The sequence below is a fragment of the Gavia stellata genome, chromosome 6 (genome assembly GCF_030936135.1).
Source record: "Gavia stellata isolate bGavSte3 chromosome 6, bGavSte3.hap2, whole genome shotgun sequence".
Taxonomy (NCBI): domain Eukaryota; kingdom Metazoa; phylum Chordata; class Aves; order Gaviiformes; family Gaviidae; genus Gavia; species Gavia stellata.
Window position 1 is genome coordinate 54,458,486 of NC_082599.1, and position 27,150 is coordinate 54,485,635.

General features: G+C 35.2%; 1 protein-coding gene across 7 annotated transcripts in view; it reads left to right on the forward strand.

Annotated features, from left to right (window-relative positions):
- Positions 1-26,857, forward strand: part of NT5C3A (5'-nucleotidase, cytosolic IIIA) — a 28,704-nt gene extending 1,847 nt beyond the window's left edge. For 2 of the 7 annotated variants that reach the window (XM_059818601.1, XM_059818603.1), the window contains exons 2-10: positions 14,331-14,437; positions 21,432-21,530; positions 21,982-22,051; positions 22,758-22,804; positions 23,203-23,288; positions 23,545-23,634; positions 24,925-25,087; positions 25,545-25,745; positions 26,504-26,857. In XM_059818601.1, the coding sequence (XP_059674584.1) occupies positions 14,331-14,437; positions 21,432-21,530; positions 21,982-22,051; positions 22,758-22,804; positions 23,203-23,288; positions 23,545-23,634; positions 24,925-25,087; positions 25,545-25,745; positions 26,504-26,605 (965 nt within the window). In that variant the 3' untranslated portion in view covers positions 26,606-26,857. Of the gene's footprint in view, positions 1-13,865; positions 13,949-14,330; positions 14,438-17,061; positions 17,113-21,431; positions 21,531-21,981; positions 22,052-22,757; positions 22,805-23,202; positions 23,289-23,544; positions 23,635-24,924; positions 25,088-25,544; positions 25,746-26,503 lie in introns of those variants that run through there. The other 5 variants (XM_009808954.2, XM_059818605.1, XM_059818602.1 and 2 more) reach the window with 5 other exon arrangements.
- The last annotated feature ends 293 nt before the right edge of the window (positions 26,858-27,150 follow it).

Genomic DNA, 27,150 nt, shown 5'->3' on the forward strand with positions numbered 1-27,150 from the left:
TCAGAGCTTGGACACAGATCTGTGATGCTAAATAGATACTACCGAAAATTCTGCTTTTATGATCAGAGCTTTTCTCAACTTTGAATTGCAAGGGAAAAATAAAGCTTGCTCAAAGTATGTCATCTTTCTCATACGGAAACATTTTACCAATTGAATGCAGCACATTAATACTATCTGCTCACTTAGAGAGCTAGCATTTCAGCTGATATTCAAGTTGGCAGCTTCTTCAGCTAACAAACATCTTTAGTTCATCGGCTGCAAGCCTTCTTTCTTCCTCAAGGAGTATTTTCAGTGGACACACATCATCGGGCTGTGAAATTTCTTTGAAATAAGCAAAATAGTTATGTAAACTTAATACCAAGGAGTTTAGTTTGTCAAATAAGAGCAAAAATGTGTTTAAGTGTTTGTTTTACTTACATATGCTGTATTCTGGAGAACTTCCTGAAATAGTTTTATTGACCAATGTAGATTTGATTCATGATTGTCATTTACAAGACACCGTATCTGTTTAGTTTATCACGAGAGAGACCTTCCTTTGAGCTTTGGGGACAAGGTGCTGTTTCCAGTCTGTAATTTAGTGTAAGCTTGGGGAAGGGGGGACAATGACACAATAATGCTTTATTGAAATCTGTTTTTTCTAATACACAAGTTACTATACCAGGTTGGCCTTCTGTGTTAGACTAAAATTAAGGGATTGTGCTTGTATTTTTGGTAGATTTTTTTGGTTCAAGTTTTCTTTGGGGAAGATTACACTTTGCTTTTATACCCCCATTAGATTCAGAATTAGTTTGATTTATAACTTTTATCAAAATCAGTAGGGAGCTGGCCTATTTACACCTTAGTTATGTGACTTTAAGTCTCACCAATGAAACATTATTTCATTATAATTAACTGCTGCGATAAATTTTTTGACTTTTTTTTCTTACTTAGATTATTATAAGACCCAAATGTAAGTGAAAAGTTGACTTATAGCATTGTTTAAATGCTAAAAAGACAGTGGCCTTTACAAATCAATTAGATTATCTATAAAACAAGTTAATATCAGGGATTATGATGCCAAGAATGTTTAATGTGAAGAAATGTGGAAAGGATTCTCAAGCATTGTGGAAAATATGAGGGTAACCATGTTTCCTTGTTGAATAATAAAAATCAAGGAATTCTTAAATATCTATCTCACATTTCAGTAGATGAATTCTTTTGCAAAGTAATTAGCCTGGTACACAAATTTAAGCTTAACAAAGACAACATAAAATTACTGCATCTTATTTGGAAGCAAAGGTTTAAGTTTGGAATTAAGGTATTAATAGTGTGTCTTCATTGAAAGTATCAAGTTGGCAAATAGGGAGTTTCCCTTAGGCGCTGATAAACGTAGACAGTTACTTCGTCTCCACTTCTGAAGTAACAGAGGCATTAATAGTAAATATATAGCCAGGCACATGAAGTTTTACTCTGGGTGTTAAGAAACAGCTATTTCCCAAAGCCTTCCTTATTACTTTGCACAGCCAAATTGCCATTTCTGTGAAACTGCAAAAGTATTCCTACAGTCAGGTGAAGGTAAAAGTTAGCCACAAGGTTGCTAACTTTAATTTAAAGAGAAGGTTATTAATTAATTAGATTCATAAAGTAACTTATTAGATAATGTTTGATAGCTACTTTAAAAGGAGATTAAACCTTACAGTAACACTGAATCTTTTGGATTTTTCAGGCCTCAGACGAGTTTGCAATGAAGCTGTGGATCCTTATATAGCAAATCAATTCTACTGACAATAGACTTTGGTTTCTTGCTTACTCTTTGTGAAGCCTTTAGAAGCTCAGCAGAAAACAGGTGTCCACAAACTAGAGTGAAAAATGTTGCCTAACTCTTTTGAAAATGCTCATCTGTAAGGAATAGCCCATGCTAAGATATGGGGTTATTGTAGGAAAAACTGCTTAACAGAGTAACAGTATTTTTTGTTGTTTGTCTATTTCACAAAGTTGTTATAACCTTGGATTTTTTTCAGCAGCTTGTTCCTTACTCTTTAATTTTGGAGCTTTTTATTGTATTTATTTGAGAAGCATAATACAGCTGGTTGAAAACAGAATAGCAGAATACCTTAAACTGAGACGTACTCTCAGGTTTATTTTCCTGAAAACGGGGCAAATGCTTAGTTACATTTGTCTATTTCTCCATTCTGTCCCTGAAGTTACAGGATCTAATTACCCAAAAAACAGATTTTGTATTAAATTTCAACAACAGCAAATTAAAAATCAACTTAAAAAGCAGTTTCTCTTTTTATGGGAAACTTTTCAACCAGCCCTTGTTAAATGTCTCTGGCAAGTTTCCTTTTTAATATGCTGGGGGAGGAAAAGAAATGAATGGATTTTTGCAGTATTAGAATTTACCTGGTGAGAAATAAGCAAACAAATAAGAAGTGAGGTAACTGCTATTTATCTACTTTCCTAAGAAAGAAAGGAACATACTCTGTGAGCGTGACTGTTATAGGGTTTGTGCGGGGAGATTTTTTTATTATTAATTATTATTTTCTTTTACTTGCCAGTCTCCGGTGAGACTGGCTTCTTATCTCATAGGGCATCAGAGCATTTGTGCCACAAATGAAGGATACAGACCTTTACAACTGGCAGCAATCACATACCACTCCACTTCTTTATTCTTGTCTTGTTGCTAGTAACTCGTTATAGTAACTGTGACGTTACTCTGGCATGAGACGTTAATGACCTCCAAGTGGAGAATGAAGTAAAGGAGTATGTAATATGTAGCTATCCTTCAAGAATCTAAATGGCTAGTATGTGAAATTCCTTCATACATACTTTTTCCTTTATAAAGATGAAGAGTTTGAGACTGAGCAAACTGGAACCAATAAAAGGGGAATGGAAAGAACATGGACTCTCCCTAACGATCACCACTGCAGGACATTGTCATGTTCTGGGTATTGCAGTGGTATTTAAAATATCATGACCTTGAGAGCTATCCAGTGATACGACCCATGTGGGAATAATACTGTTCAAAAGAATGGTGCCGTGATACGAACCTAAAAGTAGTGAAAAGTGAAAGATCTCCTGAGACCTAATACTGCCCCTGTGTGACTGAGAGCCCTTACATTACTAGCGACTGGAGTATTACAATAATTTTTAGAATATTGTTAAAATTGTAAAGCCAAGTTAAATTTGATAAGAGTACTGGAGATGTCATGCGACTATTTCTATAAAACTTGTTTTTTGTTTAGACTGTATTCCTCAATAGAAAAATCACATTGACAGAGGGATGAACAACAGCATTACTAAAACAAGGTTGTGTTACCCACAGGCTTTTTGCACAGATAATCATAATATAAAATAACCTAGAATGTGGCTTGTAAAGCAAGTTTACACAGGCCAGGAAAAACACTTGAAACATGTTGATACAACTTAGATACTAGTAATAGGTTTTTATTCTCATTGTAAAATAATTCAGTTGGAAATTTTAAAAATTTGTATCCTAGGAGAAGAAAAATGACTCAATTTCAGTGTTTTCTTCTAACACTGTTAAGAATCAAAAAGCAGTCTACTATACAGATTATATACACAGTAATATTTTCCTTTATTTAGTATAACAAGCTGATACTACAGTTTAACCCTCAATTTCAGAAGTAGGTTTTAATTTTCTGAAATTGCCACTGCCTTTTTTCTTTAATCCAGTAGGTCTTGAAACATACATTCTTACAAGGAATGGGTATGGGAAGATAATTAAATCTTTGATTCTGCATTTCTTCAGTTTCTTCAGAACTGATTTATCCTAGTCATAACAGTTATTGAAAACATGATGAACTACACCTGAAAATTGAGCTCCAAGTAGTAAATAAAAGTAAGTTTCAGGATATTATATATATAGTAGGTATAGGCTCAGAAGAGCTTGTTTGCTGCTTTCTTTTATCTTTTGTATCACTCTTTCTCAAAGACAGAAAAGCAATCCTTCAGTGAATCATTCTGCTCTGGATTATGTTTACCTTTTCATAAATGCTTGGTATGTGTTAAGTCATATTTTCAAGTGATTTTTTCTCCTGTTTGCGATAACTCTTGATTATTGGTTGATCTATAATGGCATCTGTTCTATTAAACTCTTTTTACAGATTAAGACCAATAGCAAATACTGCAAGTATTAAACATGTTACCTTTAACTGTCAAACAATATAAGCAGTAAAAAGGTTTTTTAATTGTCTGAATATACATATAATTGCAAATGTGTTCATATTATGAATTAAAATAGCATAGCATTTCAACAGCAGTCTTGAGTTAACAAGAAGTATCAACTTTTATAAAAAATATCTAAATTGAGCAATATAGGCATTGAAGAGACCCACAGTATGTATCCATGCATTTATAGGCAGGAGAATACTAGCTGTAAATTCAATAGCAATTTTAAATGTACCTGTAAATGTAAAAATGTCACAATTTGTGTAAGTCTGGAAACTTTTTTAGAATACCCTAACTTTTGAAGTTCTTTCCTTAAAAGAAAAAGATAGAATAGCTGCCTCTTACCTTTTATTTTCACTTGAATGAACTGCATAACGCAAAATACATAATATTTTTCTGTGTTGGCTAGTTCCAATCACGTTAATAGCCTTCAAGCCCCCTTTCTTCCCTCCATGTGTGCATACACAAGCATATTTTGTGCAAGTATACTACAGTATACTCTTCACTTACTGTAAGAGTAAGTCTTGGAGACAGTTTAAGGAAAAATATAGGAATAGAAGCACACTGTTAGATTTTATTGCTATAACCTGGTGCATTTGTCAGACGGTAATTTAGTTTTCAAGATTAAAATTTTAGCTGGTTGAGCTGCAGCAGACAGTGTAGAGCAGCAGGTGGCACTAGTGGGAATTTTGTATCAGTTTGCACGGTATATCTCTGAAGATGGATATAAGCTATTTTCTAAGTAACCTGTCATTTAAGAAACCCTGTCCCACAACGACTGGCATATCTTGGTCCCTACCTGACTCCAGGTCAGACACGTACAACTGAACTGCTTCTGTGTGCAGAGGGCCTAGAGTAGCAGCTACGTCTCTGCTGCCTGTCAGATGCTCAGCACTGAAATTTGGCTGATCCCAACACATGCTAAGTGCAGCTGAGAGGCAGGAATAGCTCATAACTATTCTTTGTGGCCTCCTTTCCTAATCAGTGTGCAAAGAGATATAAGACCAGATAAGATTGGGCAAGAGAGTTAGGTAAGTATACTGTCGTGGAGGATTTGGAAAATAAAAGTTAGGATATGAAGTCTAACTTTTCCCCTGGCCTTCTTGCAGTCACGTTACTGTACAGCAGTTGATCTGTAGTGACTATTTCTTCCTGGGGCAGATTCTTTGTGTAGCAGTTATGTTGACCAGTTGCTGGACATCAGCTGCTTTCTCTTACCTAAAAGTAATCAATCACCAATGGTCAGCTGCTGTAAAACATCAGAGAACTCACAATGATTGCAGTAGGCAGATTCTAGTCCCATGTCAATCGTGCAGCAGCTTGACTGGCACCATGCCATTAAGTTGGAATCTCTGGCTGTGGTGTTGGTCATCTCTATCTTAGGTTATTTGTGTGGAGTTTCTGACTGTTTAAGAAAAAAAAATCAGTGCTCATTAAAAGTCCACTGGATTCTTCTAATTTGGCTAATCCTTCTATCAATAGAGTGTTTTACTTAAATGTTAAAAAAAGATGAGGCATTTTTCAGTACAGGTGGACATATGCTTAAGGTTGCAGCACACAGGTCAAAGAAGACACCATGTTTAAATACTAAAATGTTCTTTTTGTTCAGTAATGCCACAAAAGAATGCTGTACTGCACTGACATCTCAGACAATAATTACAAAAATGATTTTTAATAGCATTTCTATAAATTATGTAAATAATGCCTATTGCTAGAAGGAAATGTGTCTTCTGCTTTCGTATACGCCAACCTTTATAAAAAATAGTTAATCTATTTAATTTGTAATTATTTTTTTAAAGGGGTGGGGCAAGGCCCAGATTTGAACACTGAAGATTCATTAAGTGTCTGAATATAGAATTTCAGACTTCCTGAGCTGGTTTTGCCACCAAGAAAGATTCCTGTTCAAATGTACTTGTTCTTACTTGTTTCCCCACTGGTTAGCTGTAGCTTCCTTCCTGTACCCTTATATATAAAGAACTGTGTGTCTGCTTTGCAAATTGGATCACTGAAATAATCCAAGTTAATTAGAGCTTTTGTTTTTACCTAAGAGTTTGTTTTACTCCACTTTAATGCTTACAGAATGAATACCACTGAAATGTACCAGTAATCCTGTTCCTTTAAAGCTTTCCCTTTTTGTTGGAAACTTATTAGTTATCAAAGTGTAATTTTTACACTTAGCAGTTATTAACGCAACACTTATTATCCTGGATTGCATCTGCCTTTGCAACATAAATCAGTTATGGGTAAGCCTCAGTCTGGTTTGCATGTTACCATGGAAAAATTGTATGTGAAACTGAAAGGTAGGAATTAGTACAAAGCAGTAGCAGTATCGGTACATTAGCAGTAGTAGGAGTATAGTACAAAGTATAGTAGTGGTAGTATTGGTACAAACTGGTTTTGAGCATGTCCTGTATCACTTCCAGAGGGCAAATACACAGAGATACAAGAAATAAGGAGCATCCAGTTGCATCTTTGAATGGATCCAGCAGTCAGCAACACCCATAAAACAATGAGACACAGAGGCGAAACATTCCATCATGCCTCAAGTCATCATGCTGCCTATTACCTTTAAAATGAGTGTATCGTAGCTGTATTTCATCTTTAGACTTAACAGATTATCTTTTCAAGAAGTTTAAAGAAGGGTCTATACTCAAAGAGATCCTAACAGTTAAAAACTTAGTTAGTCTCAATGTGTAACTTTAATTCAAATATTGTATTAGCAGTACATTCTTCCATCAGAATTGTAGTGTCTGGTAATGCATTGTAGATTAAACTTTGTCCTGCTGACTTTGCTTTCAAACTGGGTCCCGCAACTCCACCATTCAAGGGTCAGAGTTTATTTGATCTAGATACAGCATTCTTAGGCTTAGTGAAAAAAAATCTAAGCAGGTGGTTTTTTCTTACAAGCAGATAAGAGAAGAAGGGAAGCAGCAACTGCTTCAGTCCAGGCCTTGGGCTTAATGCAAATTCCATTCTAGATAGTGTTACATGGGAAGCTTCTAGGGAAACAAGTATTTACGTTCTTTCAATGCATGTGCATATAGGTATATACAGGATATTTAATTATAAAAAGTATGCATGCAAATGTACAGTTTGGGGGAAAAATAGTATAGGTCATCAAAAATACGTTATTATGCAAGGTGAGCTTTTGCACACCTGATAGCTAATTAAGAATTTATAAATATACCACAGTATCTACACACTGCCAGTTCTTAGAATTCTATACTGTTTGCCTAGGTATTTTGAAGGATTAGTTGTACCAATAACCTCAACTGTAAGCATTTTTCAGTAAGCGTTAGATTCTGTGTAACATGAGAGGGAAGTGGATCTTTCAGATAGCCAGACTCCAACATCTATCCTGTTACTATAGCAGTATTAAAGGAAAATGAGAGTACCACTCAAATTCAAAAATTCTAGTTTGTCAAAACTGAATTTTCTGTATCTGTGCTCTCTGAAGAAGAACTGGTAGGAAAAGGGAAGGATGGGGTAAAAAATAAGATACTTGAAATTAAACTGAAGCACTATCAAAAAGAGCAAATGATTCTCCCTGTCGTCATGTTACAAACAGGCAGTGTTGACTTACCTTCCATGAAAGGTCTTGCCTGATGCAGGCGGTATCATCTGTCTAGCAGTGGTCTATAGCAGAGGCCCAGGGAAAGCATAAGAATGGGGCAAGTTGTCATGATTTTTTTCCAGAATTATTTCCCACCCTCCAGCAGCTTGTATTTCAGAGACAGTGTCTGTAATTTAAGATGAGCTTTTTTCATGTTGTTATCCAGTACCTTTTTAAGGCTGTGTAAACTTACAGTATCACCAGAAAGGAATTCCACGTCTTACTACTTTACTTAATTGTGTGACCTGTAGCTGACTCCTTTCATTTGTTTTGAATGTGCCTCCTGTTAATTTTAGTTGATGACCTCTACCTCTTACACTGCAAGAGATACTGTACAATCTTTCCCTATTAACCTTTTCTATGCCATCCAGTCATTTCTAGGCTGAAGAATTATATTAAATTCAATTGTTCTTTGTATGGAAGCTTTTCATATCATGGCTTATTCTTACTGCCCTTCTCAGGGTCTTTTCCAGTTCTGCTCTATCCCCTGTAAGGTAGGGAAACAAGAACTGCATTTGGTATTTAGGTTGCAAGTGCATAATGGATTTATAAAGAGGGCTATCTAGAAAGCATTGGTAAGAATAGGCACCAGTGATATGTAAGTATGAAGGCCAAGAAAAAAGGCTGAGTTTTCTTCTACCCTGGATAGAGTGAGTGTCACATCCTTGGTTTCATCTTTCAATTCTAGTGCTTTAGAAGCTCTTTGTAAAATTTAAACATAATATAATGACTTCTTAGTATTGATCTGAGCTTGCTTACATTTAGAATATTTTTATATTCTTTTTTTGGCAAGGGGAGGAGAGGAATGGTTAAGAAAAAAACATCAGATTAAATTCTGGCTCAGGTAGGATGTCATTTATAGACCGGTATCTGCAAGATACGTGGTTACTGACTGAAGATCACTTGATCATTTCCAGATACTCACTGATTACTAAACAATAGATAAGTTGGGTTTTTTAACCTACCAGTTTCAAAGGTTAACTCTCTCCAAAGTGAGGGAGTAGGAGCAAAGCACAGAGATGAGGCGATTCCCCTAATATACAATCGGAGGCAAAACATGCCCGCCCTGCTCTGTATTCATTCAATCCCAGAATCTTCAGAACTGGTTCTGTATGGTTTGTAACCCATATATTCTCTCAGAAGGAGACTAAATTTTTGCCTGGAGTAATAACTGACAGGAGCAGATCACATGAAATACTGGGAATTCAGGCCCTAATTACTATTAGTCTACTTCATAGGCTTCTATAGAGGATTTGAAATACTGCATAAAGTGTCAACTTATATTACCACAATTGTTACAGTTCTTTCTGAGTTTTGTAATGTGTAACAATACCTCTGTGTTTGAGAAATATGTCTTTGATTAATGTGTAAGTCCATCAGAACCTCTTACCCCTATGCTCCATTACCTGGACTTCAGGATACCAAATCAGCAATGTACTTGGCTTGCCTTCATTTCTACTTTCTTGTAAGATTCAAAATGTCTGTTGATTTATCACCAGCAGAGATCTCTGCTTTTAGAGTGTTTTTGTAAGCACAAGAGGAAGGTGCATAAGGGACAATGATGCTGTAGTATCTTTTATTCGCTCATCTGAACAATCAATTCCATATAGAGTTGTAAGTCATGGCTTCCTACATGTTTCAAATTGATGCTGAAAACTATTCATTTTAGATTTCCAGAACTGCAGAAACTGGTATTTTAAAAAACAAAAAACTACCCACACAAAAAAAACCTTTTAATTCTGACCTCATAGTCTTTCATAGAGTAACCACCTGGAGAAATCATTATACCAGAATAATTTATCTCACTGCATGACCTTAACATAAGCTAATCATTGTTCTTGTCCACTGCTTAAAACCTTTGCTTAGTCCTAATGAAACTATGATCTACCCCATGCTTAAAACATGCACAGTTCTCTTGCTGAATTAAAATCTGTCTTTATGTAGCCTTATTTTTTTTTTAATGAATGACAGTGGTTTTATCAAAATACCATTTTTCAGTGAATGCAACATCATAGTGATTGTTGTATTAAACACAAGAATAAATACTTAAGAAGTTTGGCTGTTCTTTATACATTTGAGTCTGTGTGTTAGCTCTAATAACTTAATGTGTTTAATGCAGTCAAAAATGGTCAGACTATAGACGATCACCAGTTTTCTCTTGTATTGTAAAGAAAGATTGAACTCTGATCAGATCTAGAAAATCTCTATCAAATAAAGTTGCTAAATATGTCTTGTGATACCATGTTTACCTCCTCTAATCTGTTCTGTGCATGCATTTATTTTTGCCTTTTTAAAATATGATAGCTGAGTAAACAAAACAAATTCTCAGCTAAAATGGTACTGCTGAGTCTTAAAACTATTCAGGTTAAGACCCTCACCTTCTTAGCATATGTCTTCTCTGGATTTATCACAGTTTAATGAATTCAGTCTTTAATATGTTCTTAGCACTTTTCCATAGCAAGTGCTGTTCAAGCTCTTTCTTTTTAAGGAATCTCTTACATTCCTCATGAGTCATCTCTATAATACATACACACTTTCATATATAAATAATATTTCTGTATTGCATCATACAAGCTGTAAATATGGCTAGCATTTTTTACACCAAACCTGTACTGGAAAAATAACTGGTATCCAAAATCCCTGCAAGGCATCCTTCTAAATCTTTATTTACCCCAGCTTTATCAAACTGAACATTTATCTTACTTTCCTTGTAATTGTCATTTAAAAGTATAAAAAGCTATTGCTGGAACCAGTATGCTGCTCATTAATTCAGTTCACTAGGGCATGAATAAAAATCATGTTTGAATTAAATGATTTTATTGGTTCCTTTCTTCTGCTTGGTTTTGGTACTTGAGTGCTAAGGTTCAGTTAGCTTTCACTGTCTTGTGGAGATTATATCAAGTAGTATGCTTTGGAAGATATGTACTAAGTAGCCTTACTACAAAAGCAAAATTAGAAAACAAATACAGTTCCTTTAAGTTTAAAATTGATCCCTGCAATAAAACAAGATGTTGCTCAGGTAAAGTTGGGCAATATGCTAAATATACAGGGATATATTCAAAGTTGTTCAGTTGTAGTAGGCTCACTAAACAAGAATAAAAGGTAGTAAGCTCATGAAAAGCCAGTAGCTAATGTTTACACTGTAGTCAGGATTCAGTCCCCTCTAATTTTTTTAGCAAATACTCTAATTCTAATGAACAGAAACTTTTAAGTATGACCTCTTTCTTGATCTTTAAAAGCTGATGTCAGTTCAGTTGAAGTAGTCAACGTTTTACTTAAAAAAAAAAAAAGTTCAGCTTACTTGCTTACATAACTTATCTGTGCTGTGTTCATTTCTTTCCACAAATAGGTGCAACTTAGGGCAGAGGTGTGTAAGGACCAGTAGAACCAGTTTTTCTTTGCTTTAGACTAAAACTTCTCGTGCTTCATACCCTTTGAAAGCATCCTGAATCTCTACAAACCAAGTTCACCTAACACACTACCATATAAAGTTGAACATTTTCCTAGTCTTATATAAATGACAAATCATCTAAGGTTTTAAGTGTTGTTCTTTATTTTTGTCTCTCTTTTTCTGTGTAGAATATTCTGCAGTCAAGATATGGCCCTCAGCCAAAAAGAAAAGGTTAAACTAGAACCTATCTGTTGAAATAGCTATACCTCTTTAGTTCATGGTTCTTAAAATAGATTTAAATGACCTTCGGTATTGTGAGAGTAGAAAAGTCATACTGGACTCTCTCTCTTTAAAAAAGAAGTGGTAATTTTAATTCATGTCTTACCAGAAGTTAAACAACATAAACAAAATGCTCAACTGACTTAAATCAGCAGTAGCAGAACATGGTCAGTAGTAGCTATTGTTAGTTAATTAAAGCATTTGACGCAAAGGTTTCTTAGAGTTACAAAGGCTGTCTTCCTTGTTTTGTAGATGAGTTTCCTATATGGCATTTTCATTAAAGTGAAAGTACATTGTTATTGAAGATACAGTAGATGCTTTTCTAAGAATTAGGTGTTGGCTGTATTAATGTTTACAGAAATTTTGCTGACGTCATTTTCTAGCTCTTTCACTAACACCATAATCGTTTATTTAAAATGCTAATAATCAGTGTGGTGTACCAAAAATCAGTCTGTAAAAGTTGGACTTAATTTCTGCAACTCTTTGCTTCAATCTTAAATCGTATGTAAGTTTAAAAAAAAAAAACTTTTTTTTTTCCAACTTTCATAAAGAGCAAGCTAACTTTCTTTAAATTATTGATAGCATTAGAATTAAGTTTTTCATCACATCTGAGAAGTACCAGAATATCAAAAGGCCAGCCCCTCCACAGTCTCACCTATGAGGTTCACAAGACTCATTCATGTCAGTACCATTGTCACCTTTGAAATATATAAAAGCTCAAAGACAGGTACTTCTCAAACTGCCTGTATAAAGTGATGCCTTTACCTGAACTACATGATTCATCTAGCAAGCATATTTCACTTCAGTGTTCATAAGACTTACCTAAAATTGGAAATCCAGCACTGTCATAAGCTACAGCTTTTTGTTGTCCAAATAATTAATATTTATTCATGATACTGCATTATACATAGCTTTCCCAAACACTATTACAGAGATATTACTAACCAAAACCATGCTAACTATATTAAAATACTATAAAAGGTAATATTCCCTGTATATTACCTATTACAACAGTGTACAAATGCTAGAACAAGTAGATTTAATGGGAGCTAAGAATCCTGGCAAATACCAATGCCAAGTAAGTTAGATTTACTGTATATAGTCTTTGCAGGGATTATGTTATACTTTGAACATACCTTTCAAATGGTTTTGCTGCCCCAGGATACAGCAGACCTTAACATGTACATTTCGGGGTATCTTGTTCAATTCTAAGAAGATGAGTGTTGTCGAAAGTTGCATGTTTTGTATCAGCTGAAGTATTCACTAGTTGTTTCATTGGGTCAAAACACAGAGAGCACAACTGAAAAAAAAATGAAAGTACTCGGTGCAGGTCAGAGTCTGAGGAATCCTGACAGAGTACATACTGGCCTACAGTTGGAATGCGGATGCAAAACATATATGGATCCACTGTACCATTCAGAAAAAGTCTGTTGATTTTTTTAAATGTAGAAAAACAGCACATCCTCCTTAAAAGGAAATTCTCATAACTAATGAATTTCTAGAGTCCTGGTAATGTGGGGAGGTTTTTTTATAGCGTTAGGGTGTATGTGCTACACTGCTAACCTGCCCTTGCTTCGATTCCGACAATTGCACTGGTCACATTCATGGCCACATATGAATTGGTCTGGTGTTTGTGGTTAGTTCTGGCAACCTGAAATAGTGATCATAAAACCTAAGGTTGAACATGAACTACGGGATAGTATAGAAGCTTGTACTCTTGCTATAGCAAGAGTTAACTTCATATGACACTTCTAAGCATTTACACAACTTCAAAGTGTAAATAAGATTAGGCAATACTTCCTTCATCCTCTCACAGGAAAAAAGATTCCTTTTAAATACATCTTCTGTGTCACCTAGTGTCTGTCTTTGATCAGGCAACATGCCTAATGACAAACTTCTGAAAGCATGTTGAGTTGCCTTGTCTCTCAAAAATCCTGACAAACAAGCCTCCTTGATTTCGTGTTACAGTATCACATAGATAAAGTCAAAGCAAAGATTAATTAAGTAATTAATTTGCTGCTTCTACACAAATAAATGTGTGGTCCCTTATAAACGTTAATGAGGCTGTGTCAAGGAGCTGTAAGAAGTTTGTGGCACTCTGCAACAGGAAATCCTAAAATACTTGGAAAGATTTTGTAAAAGGGTTAAAAAGTAACAAAGTAGTAAACTTTTGCTTTGAAAAACAAGTGCCTTCCTCTGGTAGAGCAGTCCAAATTTGCCTGCTGCATCCATGAAAGCTGTTCATTCAGTGAAGGTCAAAGGTTTTGTTGTTGGTACACCAGCTGATCATCTGTAAGCCTGTCAGCCTATACTGCTGAGCATAACAAACTGCTGTGCATTGCTGGTGTGCGTCACAGGACCCTGGGGTTTTGCACGGGGATTAGTCAGGCTGTATTTGGAAACGCCCTCAACTGCACTTTGTGCTGCTATATTAGTGTTTCTCAAGCAAGAGGAATTTTCTTTTGCTTCTGCAGCTGCTCCTGCAAAACCCTCTGGTAAGTGTGCACAGCTTCTGTCGACAGTACTGACTCTTGTCTTCTGCCTGCGTTTTTAAGCCAGGGTTATGAGCTGAGGCATTACTTACAGTTGTTTATTGTGACAAATTGTATTTTTTAAATAAAAAATTGATAGCACAGAATTGGCAACAGCATTGAAGGAATAAATATATTTACCAGTTTTTATTGACTAGGTTAATTCAACTTACATGTTCCTCTACTTTTAAATATGTATCAGAGTAGTCTTAAGTGTGGGTATTTTCAGAGTCACGTAGCTATGTACCATGCATGTCTGCTTTTATTTCTATACAGCAGGAATAGCAAAGATCATGTAATATAGCAGACCAATTCTTAAAAGGATTTGGTTGGTTTTTGTTGGCAGCCTGTATGCAAGCCCTGCGTCTCTGGACTCTGCTTGCCACCTATGCTGTTGCAGTAGGACAAAATCAAGGACAGAAGAATCAGGAGTGCCCTAAGCTCAACGCACAGGTACTCTCCTTTAAAAGCACAAGAGGAAACGCTGTTGTCATGTTTTCTGTGAACGCTCTCTCCAGATTTTTTATATGTTTTTTTTTCCAAACTAAATATCAGAATCCAGCACATTAAGTGTAAGAAGATGTAAATAATTAAACAAAACAGGAAGAATTATTTTTAGTACACATCCTATTCCATTTCTTAAAAGAGCTTAGGTAGTGAAGCCACTTGCAGTTATTTCATATAACCTGTGCTGGGATCTAGTTTTGCAGCATGTTATCAAGCAACTGTGAAGATACTCGGTGTTCTCTTATTTAATTTCCACAACATTTGCCTGTTTACTTTTTAGATAAGTAGTCCTAAGGCTATTTCTTGTCAAACTACAGAAAGAGTAATTTGATATTTACTAGTTACTGAGGATTTCTTGCCATATTTGAGTTTACATCTTATGAATATAAATCATACTATGGTTTTGGTTTTGGTAGTTATAAATAAATAAATATCTGTCCTGAGCTCAGGTTATGCTTGTGGACTACACAGCCACTAGTGCAGTTCTCCTGACTAGCGGCACATAATGGAGTGACTGATGTGACTACACTTGCATCCAGTAGCTTTTCATGTTCCTGCCTAAATGATAAGCCTACTAACAGCTGGGGCTGCTAAGAGAAACATCTATTGCACTCATGGACCAAAATTCAAATTGTCTGAATTGCCAAAACTTGGTTTATACATACATGAGCGTATGATCACATGTAGGTGTATACGAGGATATACAGATGGAGGAAAAGATACGCACACACTCCCATTCTGTGGTTTTTGTTACGGCTCCCCCACTTCTTGCAACTCACACATTGCAAATAGCAGAAGTTACATGAAGAAGCTTGCATGCTTTTCAAAAGTTTTTTGGTAAGCTTTGTTTTCTAGAGTATGTAGATGAAAGTAATATTCTGTATAAATATCAAAAAGAAAAAATGAGTCGAAAATAAGATGTAAATGTAAATGTAAATTAAGGAACGTGCCCCTTTTCTTTATAATTTCACCAAACTGTTACTTTCTGCCACCAAGAACACTAAAACCAATTTTCGGTAGCTTGCCAGGGTATCAAATTTCACAGCTATCACTGGTGCCATGCCCTCCCTTTTTTGGTTCATGTCCATAAGTATACGTGATAGCTGGTCTCAGACCTCAGAATTGTGCATTTGCAGTTTCCAAAATAAATGTAATTTCTTCTCGGTTTGTACTCTTTTACCTGGAAGCTATCACCATAGACTAGAAATAAAATTTACAAATAATTGAATCCTATCCATTTTATCACTTCGATTTGCATTTTCCTTGTTCAGAAATAATATTAATAGTGCCCTCTCCTTGCCAGCACACCCTGGTGTGTCCTCTGTATCAAAAGTTAATAGGTTTAGAAGCTAGTCTAGTATAAGGCAGGTTTACGAACAAACTAGAAAAAAAAGAAATTGTGTGATAATTGAAATTCACATGCTGTCAATAGTATTACGGCTAGTTCTTATTCATCATCTTACCACTTTTATGACATTATGGTCATCTGAAATTTTGTGGAATATTTTTAATATGTTCATAAGTGTGAGAACAGTCCTTATTATTATTCAGAATTACTGACACCTAACAAAGTACTTTATCAATCACTGAGAATTATAGGGAAGTTCCCTTCAAATTTTATCCACCCATAATGCAGGGTGTTTTCTTAGCAGTGATTTTTGAGAGGCATCCGTACTAGATTAGTCTTTGTAAAATAAGAAAACTTTGTATTTGCCAAGTAGTGTAGGCTTACAGGGTATCAGTATAAAAGTACTTTGCCCCATTTTTTTATGTCCTTGGTCAAAGCAGTACTTCGCAGACTTATGATGATAACCTCTTATATTTTTAGTTATTACTAGTGATAGTTCAGGCTGTGTATCTGGATTTGATTGTGAAATGAGCCATAACTCCATGTAGTTAAGATAGCAAGTCATTCATCAGCTCATCCTTCCCAACTTAAAATTACGGATAGTGAAAACAACAGAAGGTCCCACAGTCATCCTTTATATGAAGTTTCTTTGTATTAGCTACTTTCCTATTGGACATTATTTTTTAATTTTGGGGGGTTTTTTTAATCATAGGGGCTTAACGTTGTTTTACTGGGTAGGGAAGTAATTGCTCTACCTCCAGCGCTCAGTAAAGTTCGGTATAATCTTAACTCCAGACACCTTGACATTACACCTTGTGCACACAATCAGTTATGAATTCCCTAGGACACCTCATTGGAAATGCCTACTATGGCATCTGTGAATTCACTTAGATACCTGCCTTTGATTTTAGTGATTATCACCAACTCTTGTTTAATAATCCAACTGACGCAGCATTCACTTAAATACATGCTGTCTCAAGTACTAAGAAAACAATATATATAAGCAGCGCCCAGATACAACATAAAAGTAGCTGTTTGCACTTTTGCTAACCAACTGTGTGTAAGAAACTTTATTTCAAAACTAAAATTCAGTATGTTCTTTACAGTAAATACTTTTCCTCTTTATTTAAGCCAGCTACACAGATACATGTCTCATGTACTAAATAGACTTGTAATTTTCAGAACTATCCTTGTTGTAAATGACCCATTCTGTGGTTTGTAGGACTGGGGGATTTCCAAACCTGCGTGAATCCATTACTGTTCATTCATCAAGGTATGACTATAACATTGTTAGCTCCAAAAGAATTTCCTACATCCTTATCCCAGTTACCTGCTATCACAGAGAAGCAAATCTTTTTTCCCTTTTCATAAATCAAATTAAGCTCCACCTTTAAAATAATCTTTTTCAATTTTGTTCTCCTTGCTTCTCTTTGAAGGCTCCTTAAAAATGTCAGAGACTAGAAACTTAAATGTATTTGTGGCCAGTGTATATGCCAACCACAAATTACCTTTGGGAGTTGTCATCTTTTAACATAGGTTTTAAAAGAGATACCGGTCTCTGAGCTATTTCAGTAACATATAGATGTCCTTGGTCAGAAAGCAAAACTCTTCTCACACTTTTACAAAATGACAGACTAAATAGGGGCATTTAAGTGATTCGATATGATGTACTTTCAGATGTCACAATGAAATATTAATTCCTTTTCCTGTGCTTGTATAGTTTTAGTCCTGTACAGAGAAGCTCCTGCTGTGAAAAGCTTTCTTGCCTTTGTTAGTTGCTGTGGAGTATTTTATTTGGTTGTTTCTCCATGTGTGTTCTTCCCAGTCAACTGCTGCATCAGAATTTTGAGCCTTCTGTGTATACTGAGTTGATGCCTAGAGCCCTTTTAAACAATTAATAGAAAGACAAACTTTATCAAATTGACTGAACTTTTCTTATTAGCATTTTTTCACTTTTTGTTCTTTCATCTGTCTTACCAGTTCTTTCCAACTTGAATCTGCTTGTCTCTTTCAACTGTGAAGAATGGCAAATATGCAACAAAAAAACAACAGCTAGACGGGGCAGAAGTGTAAGACATTGAAGGAGACAGTTTGCCAGAAAACTGGTGACTGCTTATTAGGCAGTTTCATTTACTTCTAATATAATAACGATAAAGCCTAAATAAAAGAATTGCTACTTAACGTTCAGTTGCAAGTATAGATACAAGGAACTAGTGATGGGGACAACAGCTATTTTGACTAACCATATTTGTCTGAGGCTTTATCAGATGCTATATCCATAATGAAGATTTGGTTTTGCCTGTGAAAGTGCCTGTGAGACTGAAATTGTCTGGGTTATACACGCTGCAGAACACTTTTTTCCCCCTAAGTTAACATACTCTTCAACTGACTTCAATTCTTGTGTAAAAATGAAAGATGTATTAGCAATAAATGAACCTTAAAAACTGGTCTTGAGTAGGAGTATCAGTTTACAACATCAAAGCAGGAAGCTTTCATCATACTCAAAATCTTAAGCAATGTCTTGTTTAACATCATCTACTGAAGTGTTTACTAAGGAGGTTTTTCCTCAGGTTGTTTCAAGAACTTACGAAAGGCCTCAGTCTGAAATAAAACAGTAGTAAGCAACCCAGCTTTCCTCATACAGTCTCTCCCTCTGATCTCTCCATCTCCCCCAACATCTGTTCTTTTCAAAGCAGTTATGTTAGGAAGTCTGTTGCTTGGTATCTAAATAAACCAAACAGTGTTTGAACTACTTCTGACAAAACGACACATTTAGATTTCACTTCAATTTTTGCATTCCAAGTCTAAAAATACATCTATAATTTGCCTCCTGAAAGTCAAAGGAATTAGATTAGTCAATTTACAGTGAAAAAATCACAAAACAGAGTCAAATTGCTTTATCTTTCATTATAGAGAAAATATGCTGTATACCCACCAAACAAGTGGTAAGGCTACTTTTATTTACCAGCACTGTATAACATACAAAAGAAATACCATAAAACACCTTTAAAGAGTTGCAGATTGTTAATGTTTTATTTTGTGAAGCTAGATCAGTTGACATACTTCTGCTGATAATTGTGAATATCTATAAATGCTTTGTAGGTACATTTCTCAAAAGATTAGGGAATTCTTTAATGGATTTTTTTTTTTTTTAAACACTCGTTAGCTTTCTCAATGATTCCCAGTTTGGGATGTAGCTGATAGCTGGAAGCCAATCCTAATGTACCTTTTTTGAATTTGCTGTGCTAATAAAAGTAACAAGGCAGTGCAACCACATAGAGAACAACTATCTTGGTTTAGGCGGTACCATTTTTACAGAAAATGTCTTTGCTGTAGGATGGCAAAGGAAAACCATAACTCTTCCAAACTGGGTGAAATTAATCCAGTTTTTTTCTTTATGATATTTAGAAAGCAAAAAAGTAGTAAATACCCTGTCATGACTTAAGAATTTTTGCAAGATATTCTGGTATAGGTGAAACTATTTGCATGGGTGGAAAACCTCAGAAAATTATCAGAGACTCATGATTAGGGTTTTAGAAGGATTTCTATTTTCTGTTTTCATTAGTGTCTTTGAGGATATCAGCCAGAAAATAGCAGTAAGCATACTGGGGATTAGAATTATTTGTTATATTGAAAAATAGGAGCACTGATGTTGAAGAAAAGATACAATCCAGCAAGACTATATCTAAAATTTAGCACTTTGTGCAACTACCTGTTTCTGCCTGGGAGCAATTTTGAAGACTATTTGGTCATTACCGACTGAACTTGAATCATTATCACCGTATTGCTGCTAACACAGTAAGCATATTCAAATGTATATGCAAAGATATTATCTGAAGTCATGGGCCAAAGTAGCCCTTCAGCTGAGGCCTGAAAAGAGCAGAGCAGAGCAGAAAGGTTGTGAATGCTGTGTTTTCAGAATGATATGGTTCAAATGGATGGGCCAGGACAACATCAAGAATTGTCAGAGGTTTAGAAAATTGTGCTCTGCAAAAGAAGAATTAAAGAAATTGGGGTTCTTTAGTTCAGGAAGAAGGGAAAAATATCCTTGAGCACCTATGAAAAAGAGTAATTTCCTCCAGTTGAATGACCTAAAATTACAGTAAGGAAGGTTAAATAGAAATTAAGCAAACTTTTCTGAACATAAAGATAGTTAAGCACTAGAATACGTGGTTGAGGAAAGTGAGAAATATGTGAGTGAACGTTTTGAAGAATGGGTTAGACAAGTATCTGCTGAAAATGATGTAGCTGTAATAGTTTGCTCCTACCTGAGGGCAGAGTGGACTAGAGCCAGTATTTAAAGGCACCTCCAGCTCCTTCTTTTCCCTGACACATGTGTCTTTTCCGTTACAAATGCACGTTTGCAAGACTTTAAAATGTCATCTTTTTCTTCAATGATAACCTAATGGCAATTTGACTTCAAGTGGTTGTTACTAATAAACAAAAGGATTAGCAGCAACAAGAGCAGGAAGAAAGAGTGTTGTGTGACTTACTAACAATTGGTGATACGAGAACTCTGGTTCCAGAAATGTGTCTGGAAATAGGAGCTGCTTTTTTTTCCCCCCCTTTTTTTAGTTAGCTCATTGCAGCAAAGATTACATGCTAGGTATACGAAAAGGAAAGCTGAATTATCAGAATGTGAAAAATGTAATTCCTAGCACTTCATCATCTCTGACATTCTATACACAGAAAATAAAATTTACTACTCATAAATGCCCATGTGGACAGATTGCAAATATCTGATGCCTTTGCTTTAGAAAGAGTCCATACATGATTATAAAGGAAGGAAATACATACTAAATTTTGAAATTTCTGTCAACAAGGAGTTCTTTTACCATTTCTGCAAGGTTGGAGAGAAACTTTTAGAGTAAGCAAAGGCTTGGGGGGGGGTTGTTGTTTGGGGACGAGTGGGGATTTTGTGTGTTTTTTTTTCTTTTTTACCAAATTCAGCATTTATCATAACATTCAAGAAATAGTCTTCATTCAGTAGGAATATGTGGTGTCATAGTATGTGTTATTTCAAAAGTGTGCAGTAAAATAGGTAATGGAGAATGACTGATGGACTGGCTAGAGAGCACGAATTACTATATGGCCTTGTACTGGAGCACTCAGTTGACACATGCAGCATTCTCAACAAAACAATGGGTGTCTAAAATCACCCTGTCTTTATCTATGTTGAAACTTCAAGGACATATTAATTGCACAAAGAGCTAGTTTTAAGGTTCACCATCTCGCAGGGACATACTTGAACCACAAGGTGATCCCATATGTCCTGTTTCTATACATGTCCCTTATTTCCTACAAATACAATTATCTCTTCTGTGAGTGTCAGCTTATTGAATAATTTGATATTAGGAACGGAAATGAAAACAGATGTTGAAAGCAAACAGAACTGTATGCAGTCATCAGTTAATACATCTAGAGTATTTTCTGTTTCTTCTTACTCTTAACTTCCCTTCCTGTCCTGAGCTTGTCTTGATGTCACGTGAAACTGTTTATAGATGCAGAGCTTCCAGTCTGATGGATAGCAGGTATTACTTAGTAAGTTTTCCTCTGTAAGTATATTTCCGTCTTTGTTCTTACTCTTTGTAGATGCCAGAATTTCAGAAGAAGACTGTCCATATTAAGGACCCAGGGAGAGTAGAGGAGATTATTTGTGGCCTCATCAAAGGTGGAGCTGCCAAACTTCAGGTAATGGTAGTAGAAGATGTAAACAGTTTGGAATGAAAGCAATCATGTGATTGTTGCTCTATGCCAAAAAATTTTAGGAATAGATATATATATAAGAAGTCAATCTTCAAGAAATCTCCAAAACGTAGACATCTGTTAAGTCTTGTAATAGCCCTTGTTGATTCAACTGTCATTCAGCCAGACACTAGTTAAGTAAATGATACAAACATGTAAGCTTAGTAAGTTCAGGAAATATTCTGACCAAAGGAATCGGAAAAACAGTTTTGTTAAAAAAAAGTTATTCTTATCGGATATTCTGGCTTACATTACAATAGTTCAATAAAGTAGGGAGATTTCTGTGACACATATGCTACTCAGCTGCAACTATTGTTGATCATTCAGAATTTCTAGCCATTCTTTATTTTGTCCCTCCATGTTGTAAGACAGTTTTGCTTTTTCTTTCCTTAAATAGATTATTACAGATTTTGATATGACATTAAGTAGATTTTCCTACAATGGAAAAAGATGTCCAACTTGTCATAGTGAGTATTTTTTTTAATATGGATTGGTTTGTTCACTCCTTTTAGGTTTTCCTAGATTTTCATTTTCTATCCCATTTATTCCCTAATATGTGAGATTTTATATTGACTTGTTACCTAACCTGTACATCCTAATGAAAAAGTATTCTAGTGACTGTCTATATGTGTTTTTTGTATATCTATTTTAATCACAGTCTGTGTGAATTAAAATCAGATAAGTTGTCATTCTCAATTAAAACATTAAGTTCTGAACTATAAGATGTTAGTGGCTAGATATGGTAGGGTTAACTTTGATTTTTTAAGAGCCCATAGTAGTCCTGACACCTGCAAGAACTAGATAGTAAACTCCTCAGAATTCTTGACATTTTTATCCTGTAACCTTTTAGAACAAACAAAGAGAATCTATTTACTAATGAAGTGGGAATCCTAAAACATATCGCATGCCTCATGATGAGTTCAGAAACAGTTAAATCTCAATAAACAGATAAGGGAGCTTGTAATTGACCTTTTAATTCAGAGATGAGGGGAAGGACAGTAATACATCTTCATGCTTATGAAGAAAAATGTGCATTTTACTGGTTGCTGGTAAGAAAAGTTATGAGGAAACATGGTATGTCATCAAACAATGTCATCTATGCCATTTACAATGTTGTAGAGCAAAGTAAACAAATACAGCATCTTGTTTAACACTTTTTTTTCACCCCCCCAGACATCATTGATAACTCTAAGCTCATCACAGAGGAATGTCGGAAAAAGGTAAACAGAAAACCTACTAGCTGTTGGTTTGTTGTACAGACAACTGTTATTATTCCCTGGCTGTACTGTGTGTTGAATTACGCAGCATGACAAGACAAGGAATACTTTCAAATCCTTAAAACTCTCTGAGCTTTCTCACCGACTGCAGGACATCCCATCACTAACAGAAGTGAACAGAAATATTTGTATTCTTGATAGTAGCATGTAGTTCAGTTTAACAGCATTCACTTTTTCTTAGATATATTTACAAGCTAACTCTTTGTTCAAATAGCATTTCAGATTCTATTTTAGCTAAATAATGTAATCAGAATGAAGAAAGTTATGTTGATTGGTTAGATCAAATACCAAGTGTTATTTTATAAAAACACATTAAACATCTGGTGTTTTTTTCCCTTCAGTTATTGCAGCTGAAAGAAACCTATTATGCTATTGAAATTGATCCAGCTCTCACTATTGAAGAAAAATATCCATATATGGTAGAATGGTAAGAGACACCTCCCATCTTCAAATTGTACTAAGATTAGATTTAGTAAGTTTTTGAAAGCAAATTAATGGCAGTAATTAGCTTTTAGCTACACATTAACTGAATTAATCTCTGAGTGGTGTGCAATAACTGGTTTTGCTTTGCTATTAACCTGAATGATCAAGGATTAACCATACAGGATGCTTTTTATCATGGGATTTAATGAAAGGTGAATCTTAATAAGTCAATTTCGACCCATTTTTTGTTTGTATTCTAGGTACAATAAATCTCATGCACTACTCATTGAACAAGGCTTACAAAAGGATAAGTTTGCAGAAATCGTGAGGGAATCTGATGTTATGCTGAAGTAAGTTCCTTTTGATTTGAACAGTACTGTTTTGGAACATTTTCTGTGGATTCTTACTGTGGGGAAAAACAAACAAACACACTCCTGAGAATGTGACACCGTAATCTTGGAACACAGTGAGCTCTTCATGCCCCCACTTTATTCATATTTTGTAGCTAAATGCTTACAATGATCACACTGTATACACTAGAGATCTTAAAAGAAATTTAAAAAAAAGTTTGAGTCCCATCTCTACAAACTTAATTTCTGTAGACTTTCATCCTCTTGAAATTGCACTGGTGGCTCTTTTTTTGTAAGGGGAATGTAGAGTTCAACTTTGTTCCTTTGAAAAACATTCCCTAGAAGAGTTTTATCTGAGATAAAAATGCAGTGACTTGAGGAATATGTTTCATGTGTTGTATTAAATATTGTTCTTCCTTTATGGCTAAAGGCAAGTTTAAAAAAGCCAGCAAAATCCTTGCTTGAAATGTGCTGTGGCTCCCATCTCCTTTAAAGTTCTCAAAAATAGCCTGTAAACTTTGGACTACTGAAATAAGATGTTAAGACTTAAATTTGTGGAAGTGTTTGTTTATCACACTGACTAAATTCTTGTCTTTTGCAAAACAGACAAGCACACCATCTACGCCAGTTTGAAAGCCTAAGTCCATGTGGATTGAATCTTCATTCACAGGCTAAAATGCCCTCAAAAATTTTTATCATAACAATTTTTTTAAAAAATGTAAAATTTTACTAATCAATGTCTGTGTGGAGAAGGTGTATAGAGATAATATCATCTTGTTCCTGGAATATTCTACATAGTTTTGATTGGGTACTGAAAACTAAAAAGCTTTCGGGAAAGAGTGACAATAAATGTTTCCAGGATTTCAAAACAAAACAAAATCTAGTTTTTGACTATAGAAAGTCAAATATTTAAGCAAGGAAGATCGAAAGGAAATGTACAGCCTGGTAATAGCTAGAGAGAGTTCTGCTCGTTATTTGCTTTTTCTGGGGTGTGTGGGGAGGGGGAACTGTTTTTAAGTCTTTAAAACATTATTAGAAGTTTTGGAGGAAAAAATTACACAGATCAAAACCAAACAGCTTGGTGCAGGAGTTTCTTGCTAAAACTACGTGCCCTGTGTTAGGTTGATGGTTCTTGCGAACCTGAAAAGGTGAGGCAAAGGAAATAAAGTGAAATGCTCAGGGAAAATTAGTTTTCTTTTCCAAATTTGATGTGAATGTCTTCTGAAAACTCTGACTTTTCTTGGCTTTCTTTATTTGAGATTTGATTTGTATTTACATCCTGTGTTACAGAGAAGGATATGAGAATTTCTTTGATAAGCTCAGTGAACATAATATTCCTGTATTCATATTTTCTGCTGGGATTGGGGACATTCTTGAGGAAGTTATCCACCAGGCTGGGGTCTACCATTCTAATGTCAAAGTGGTTTCCAATTTCATGGATTTTGATGAAAATGTACGTATGAAATAACACATTCTTATAAAACATGACTGTTTGTGGTATTTAGTAGCTATTTATATATAATGCAAGATGAACACTTTAATGCAACAGATGTAGCCATCTACCCTGCCATATAGAAAATGCGAATTGTATACTCAGCGCTCTCCCAGGCAAAAAACAAGCAGAGGATAACAGTTCAAACACTGTTAGCGTGGTGTGACTAAGATACCATTCATTTGCTTTAATGACCACGTCACACTCAGCCCAGTACAACACTACTTCTCATCCAAGCAGGGAGACTCGCTGTCTGTCTAGTCTTAACAGTGCTATTACAGTCATTACATTATCTAACAGTAACTTATCTTGTTCATCATTAGAGTTTACATAATTCAAGTATCACCTATTTCATTCTAGATTCTATTGTGTCTATATGATACCGGAAATAACTTCAGTATTTGGGGTTTTTTTATAGGGAATATTAAAAGGATTTAAAGGAGAATTGATTCATGTTTACAACAAACATGATGGTGCCTTGAAGAATACCGAGTACTTCAAACAACTAAAAGACAACAGTAATATCATACTGCTGGGCGATTCCCAAGGAGACTTGAGTATGGCAGATGGAGTAGCAAATGTTGAACACATTCTTAAGATCGGCTATCTCAACGATAAAGTAAGTAGCCTTATAACCTTTTGAACTTCAGTGAAACACTATAAGTTAGAAACAGGTTCATTATAATAAGCTTCAGATATCAAACCAAGTGTTTGGCCTGTATTTGTTTTGAGATTTCAAACATTTTTCATGGATTTCTTGCCTCAAGTTTTTTTCTAACCTATAAGCTACAAAAACACAAATGTAAATTGCTTTGGGTTTTATACTGAACTACTTCCGAAAAGGTATTTTGTCGAGAAGTAAAATTCAGAGGCTAGGGAAATTATTTCTCTTAAATTTCTGTGGCGCCTCCCCCTCCTTTCAATACTGGATTGATAATTGTACAAAAATATAATCTTCCAAATAACAAAGTTAGGCAGTGTCTCCTTTTTATTTTTTTTTTTTTTTTGAGGAGACACAGAACTGATTGTTGGCTAAGTTAAAATGCGCATCCATTTGCATACAGGAGGGAGAAAACTTCAGTTTTCTATTTCTCTCTGCCTTTCGGGAAGCTAAGGAACTAGTTTTTCTTTCAGTATCTTTATGTGTGAGATCCTGGAATAAATATGAGGTATTACATCCTGGAATGCACACACAGTTACGTCAGGCTACTCCTACTCTGTCATCCTGTGGAATTCACTCATAGGAGCAATGTATGTTTGCATGGCTCTTTCCGTGAATTTGGTGGAAACGCTGGGCAATATTTTAATGACAAAAAGTCTTTCAGTAATTAATTCTAAAACTAAGTGGGTCTTTCTCTTTATCCCTTCTGCAATTAGGTAGATGAGCTTTTGGAAAAATATATGGACTCTTATGATATTGTCTTGGTGAAAGATGAATCCCTGGAAGTTGCCAACTCCATCCTACAGAAAATCCTGTAAATTGCAGTCTCAAGTCACTCCGTTCCTTCCAGGAGGCAACTGGACAGAAGAGCACATGTGTGCTATCTTAGATGTGTTTATTACTCATTTACAGAACTGTTTAATTTAATTTAAGACTTTTATCTCCATTTTGGTATTTTGTCAACCAGACGCTCCTTTTACTGCTCTTATGCTGTTCTTTATTGTCTCACACTCCTATTATAAATAGATTTAAATTGGATTTATAGATGTGATAAACTGCTGCTGATGGGATACCATGGTTCACTGTCTTTTAATCAGGCATTTCAGAGGAGCATTTTAGAAAATGTGGCTATTTTGTAAAATTGAAGATGTAAACGTTCTGTGAATAAGCAGTGTGCACATTTGTGTTGCCTTTTCTTCTTTCAGAGAAGGTATTTCAGTCTCAGCTGTACGTTGAAGGATCTTACTCATATGCTACAGACTTTCGCAGAAGTTTTTCATACATATATTTTTCTTCAGTAAAAATGCTTTATTCACCCAATTCAGGCAAAGTGTTTCTTCTTAATAGATTTTTGTATTATTAC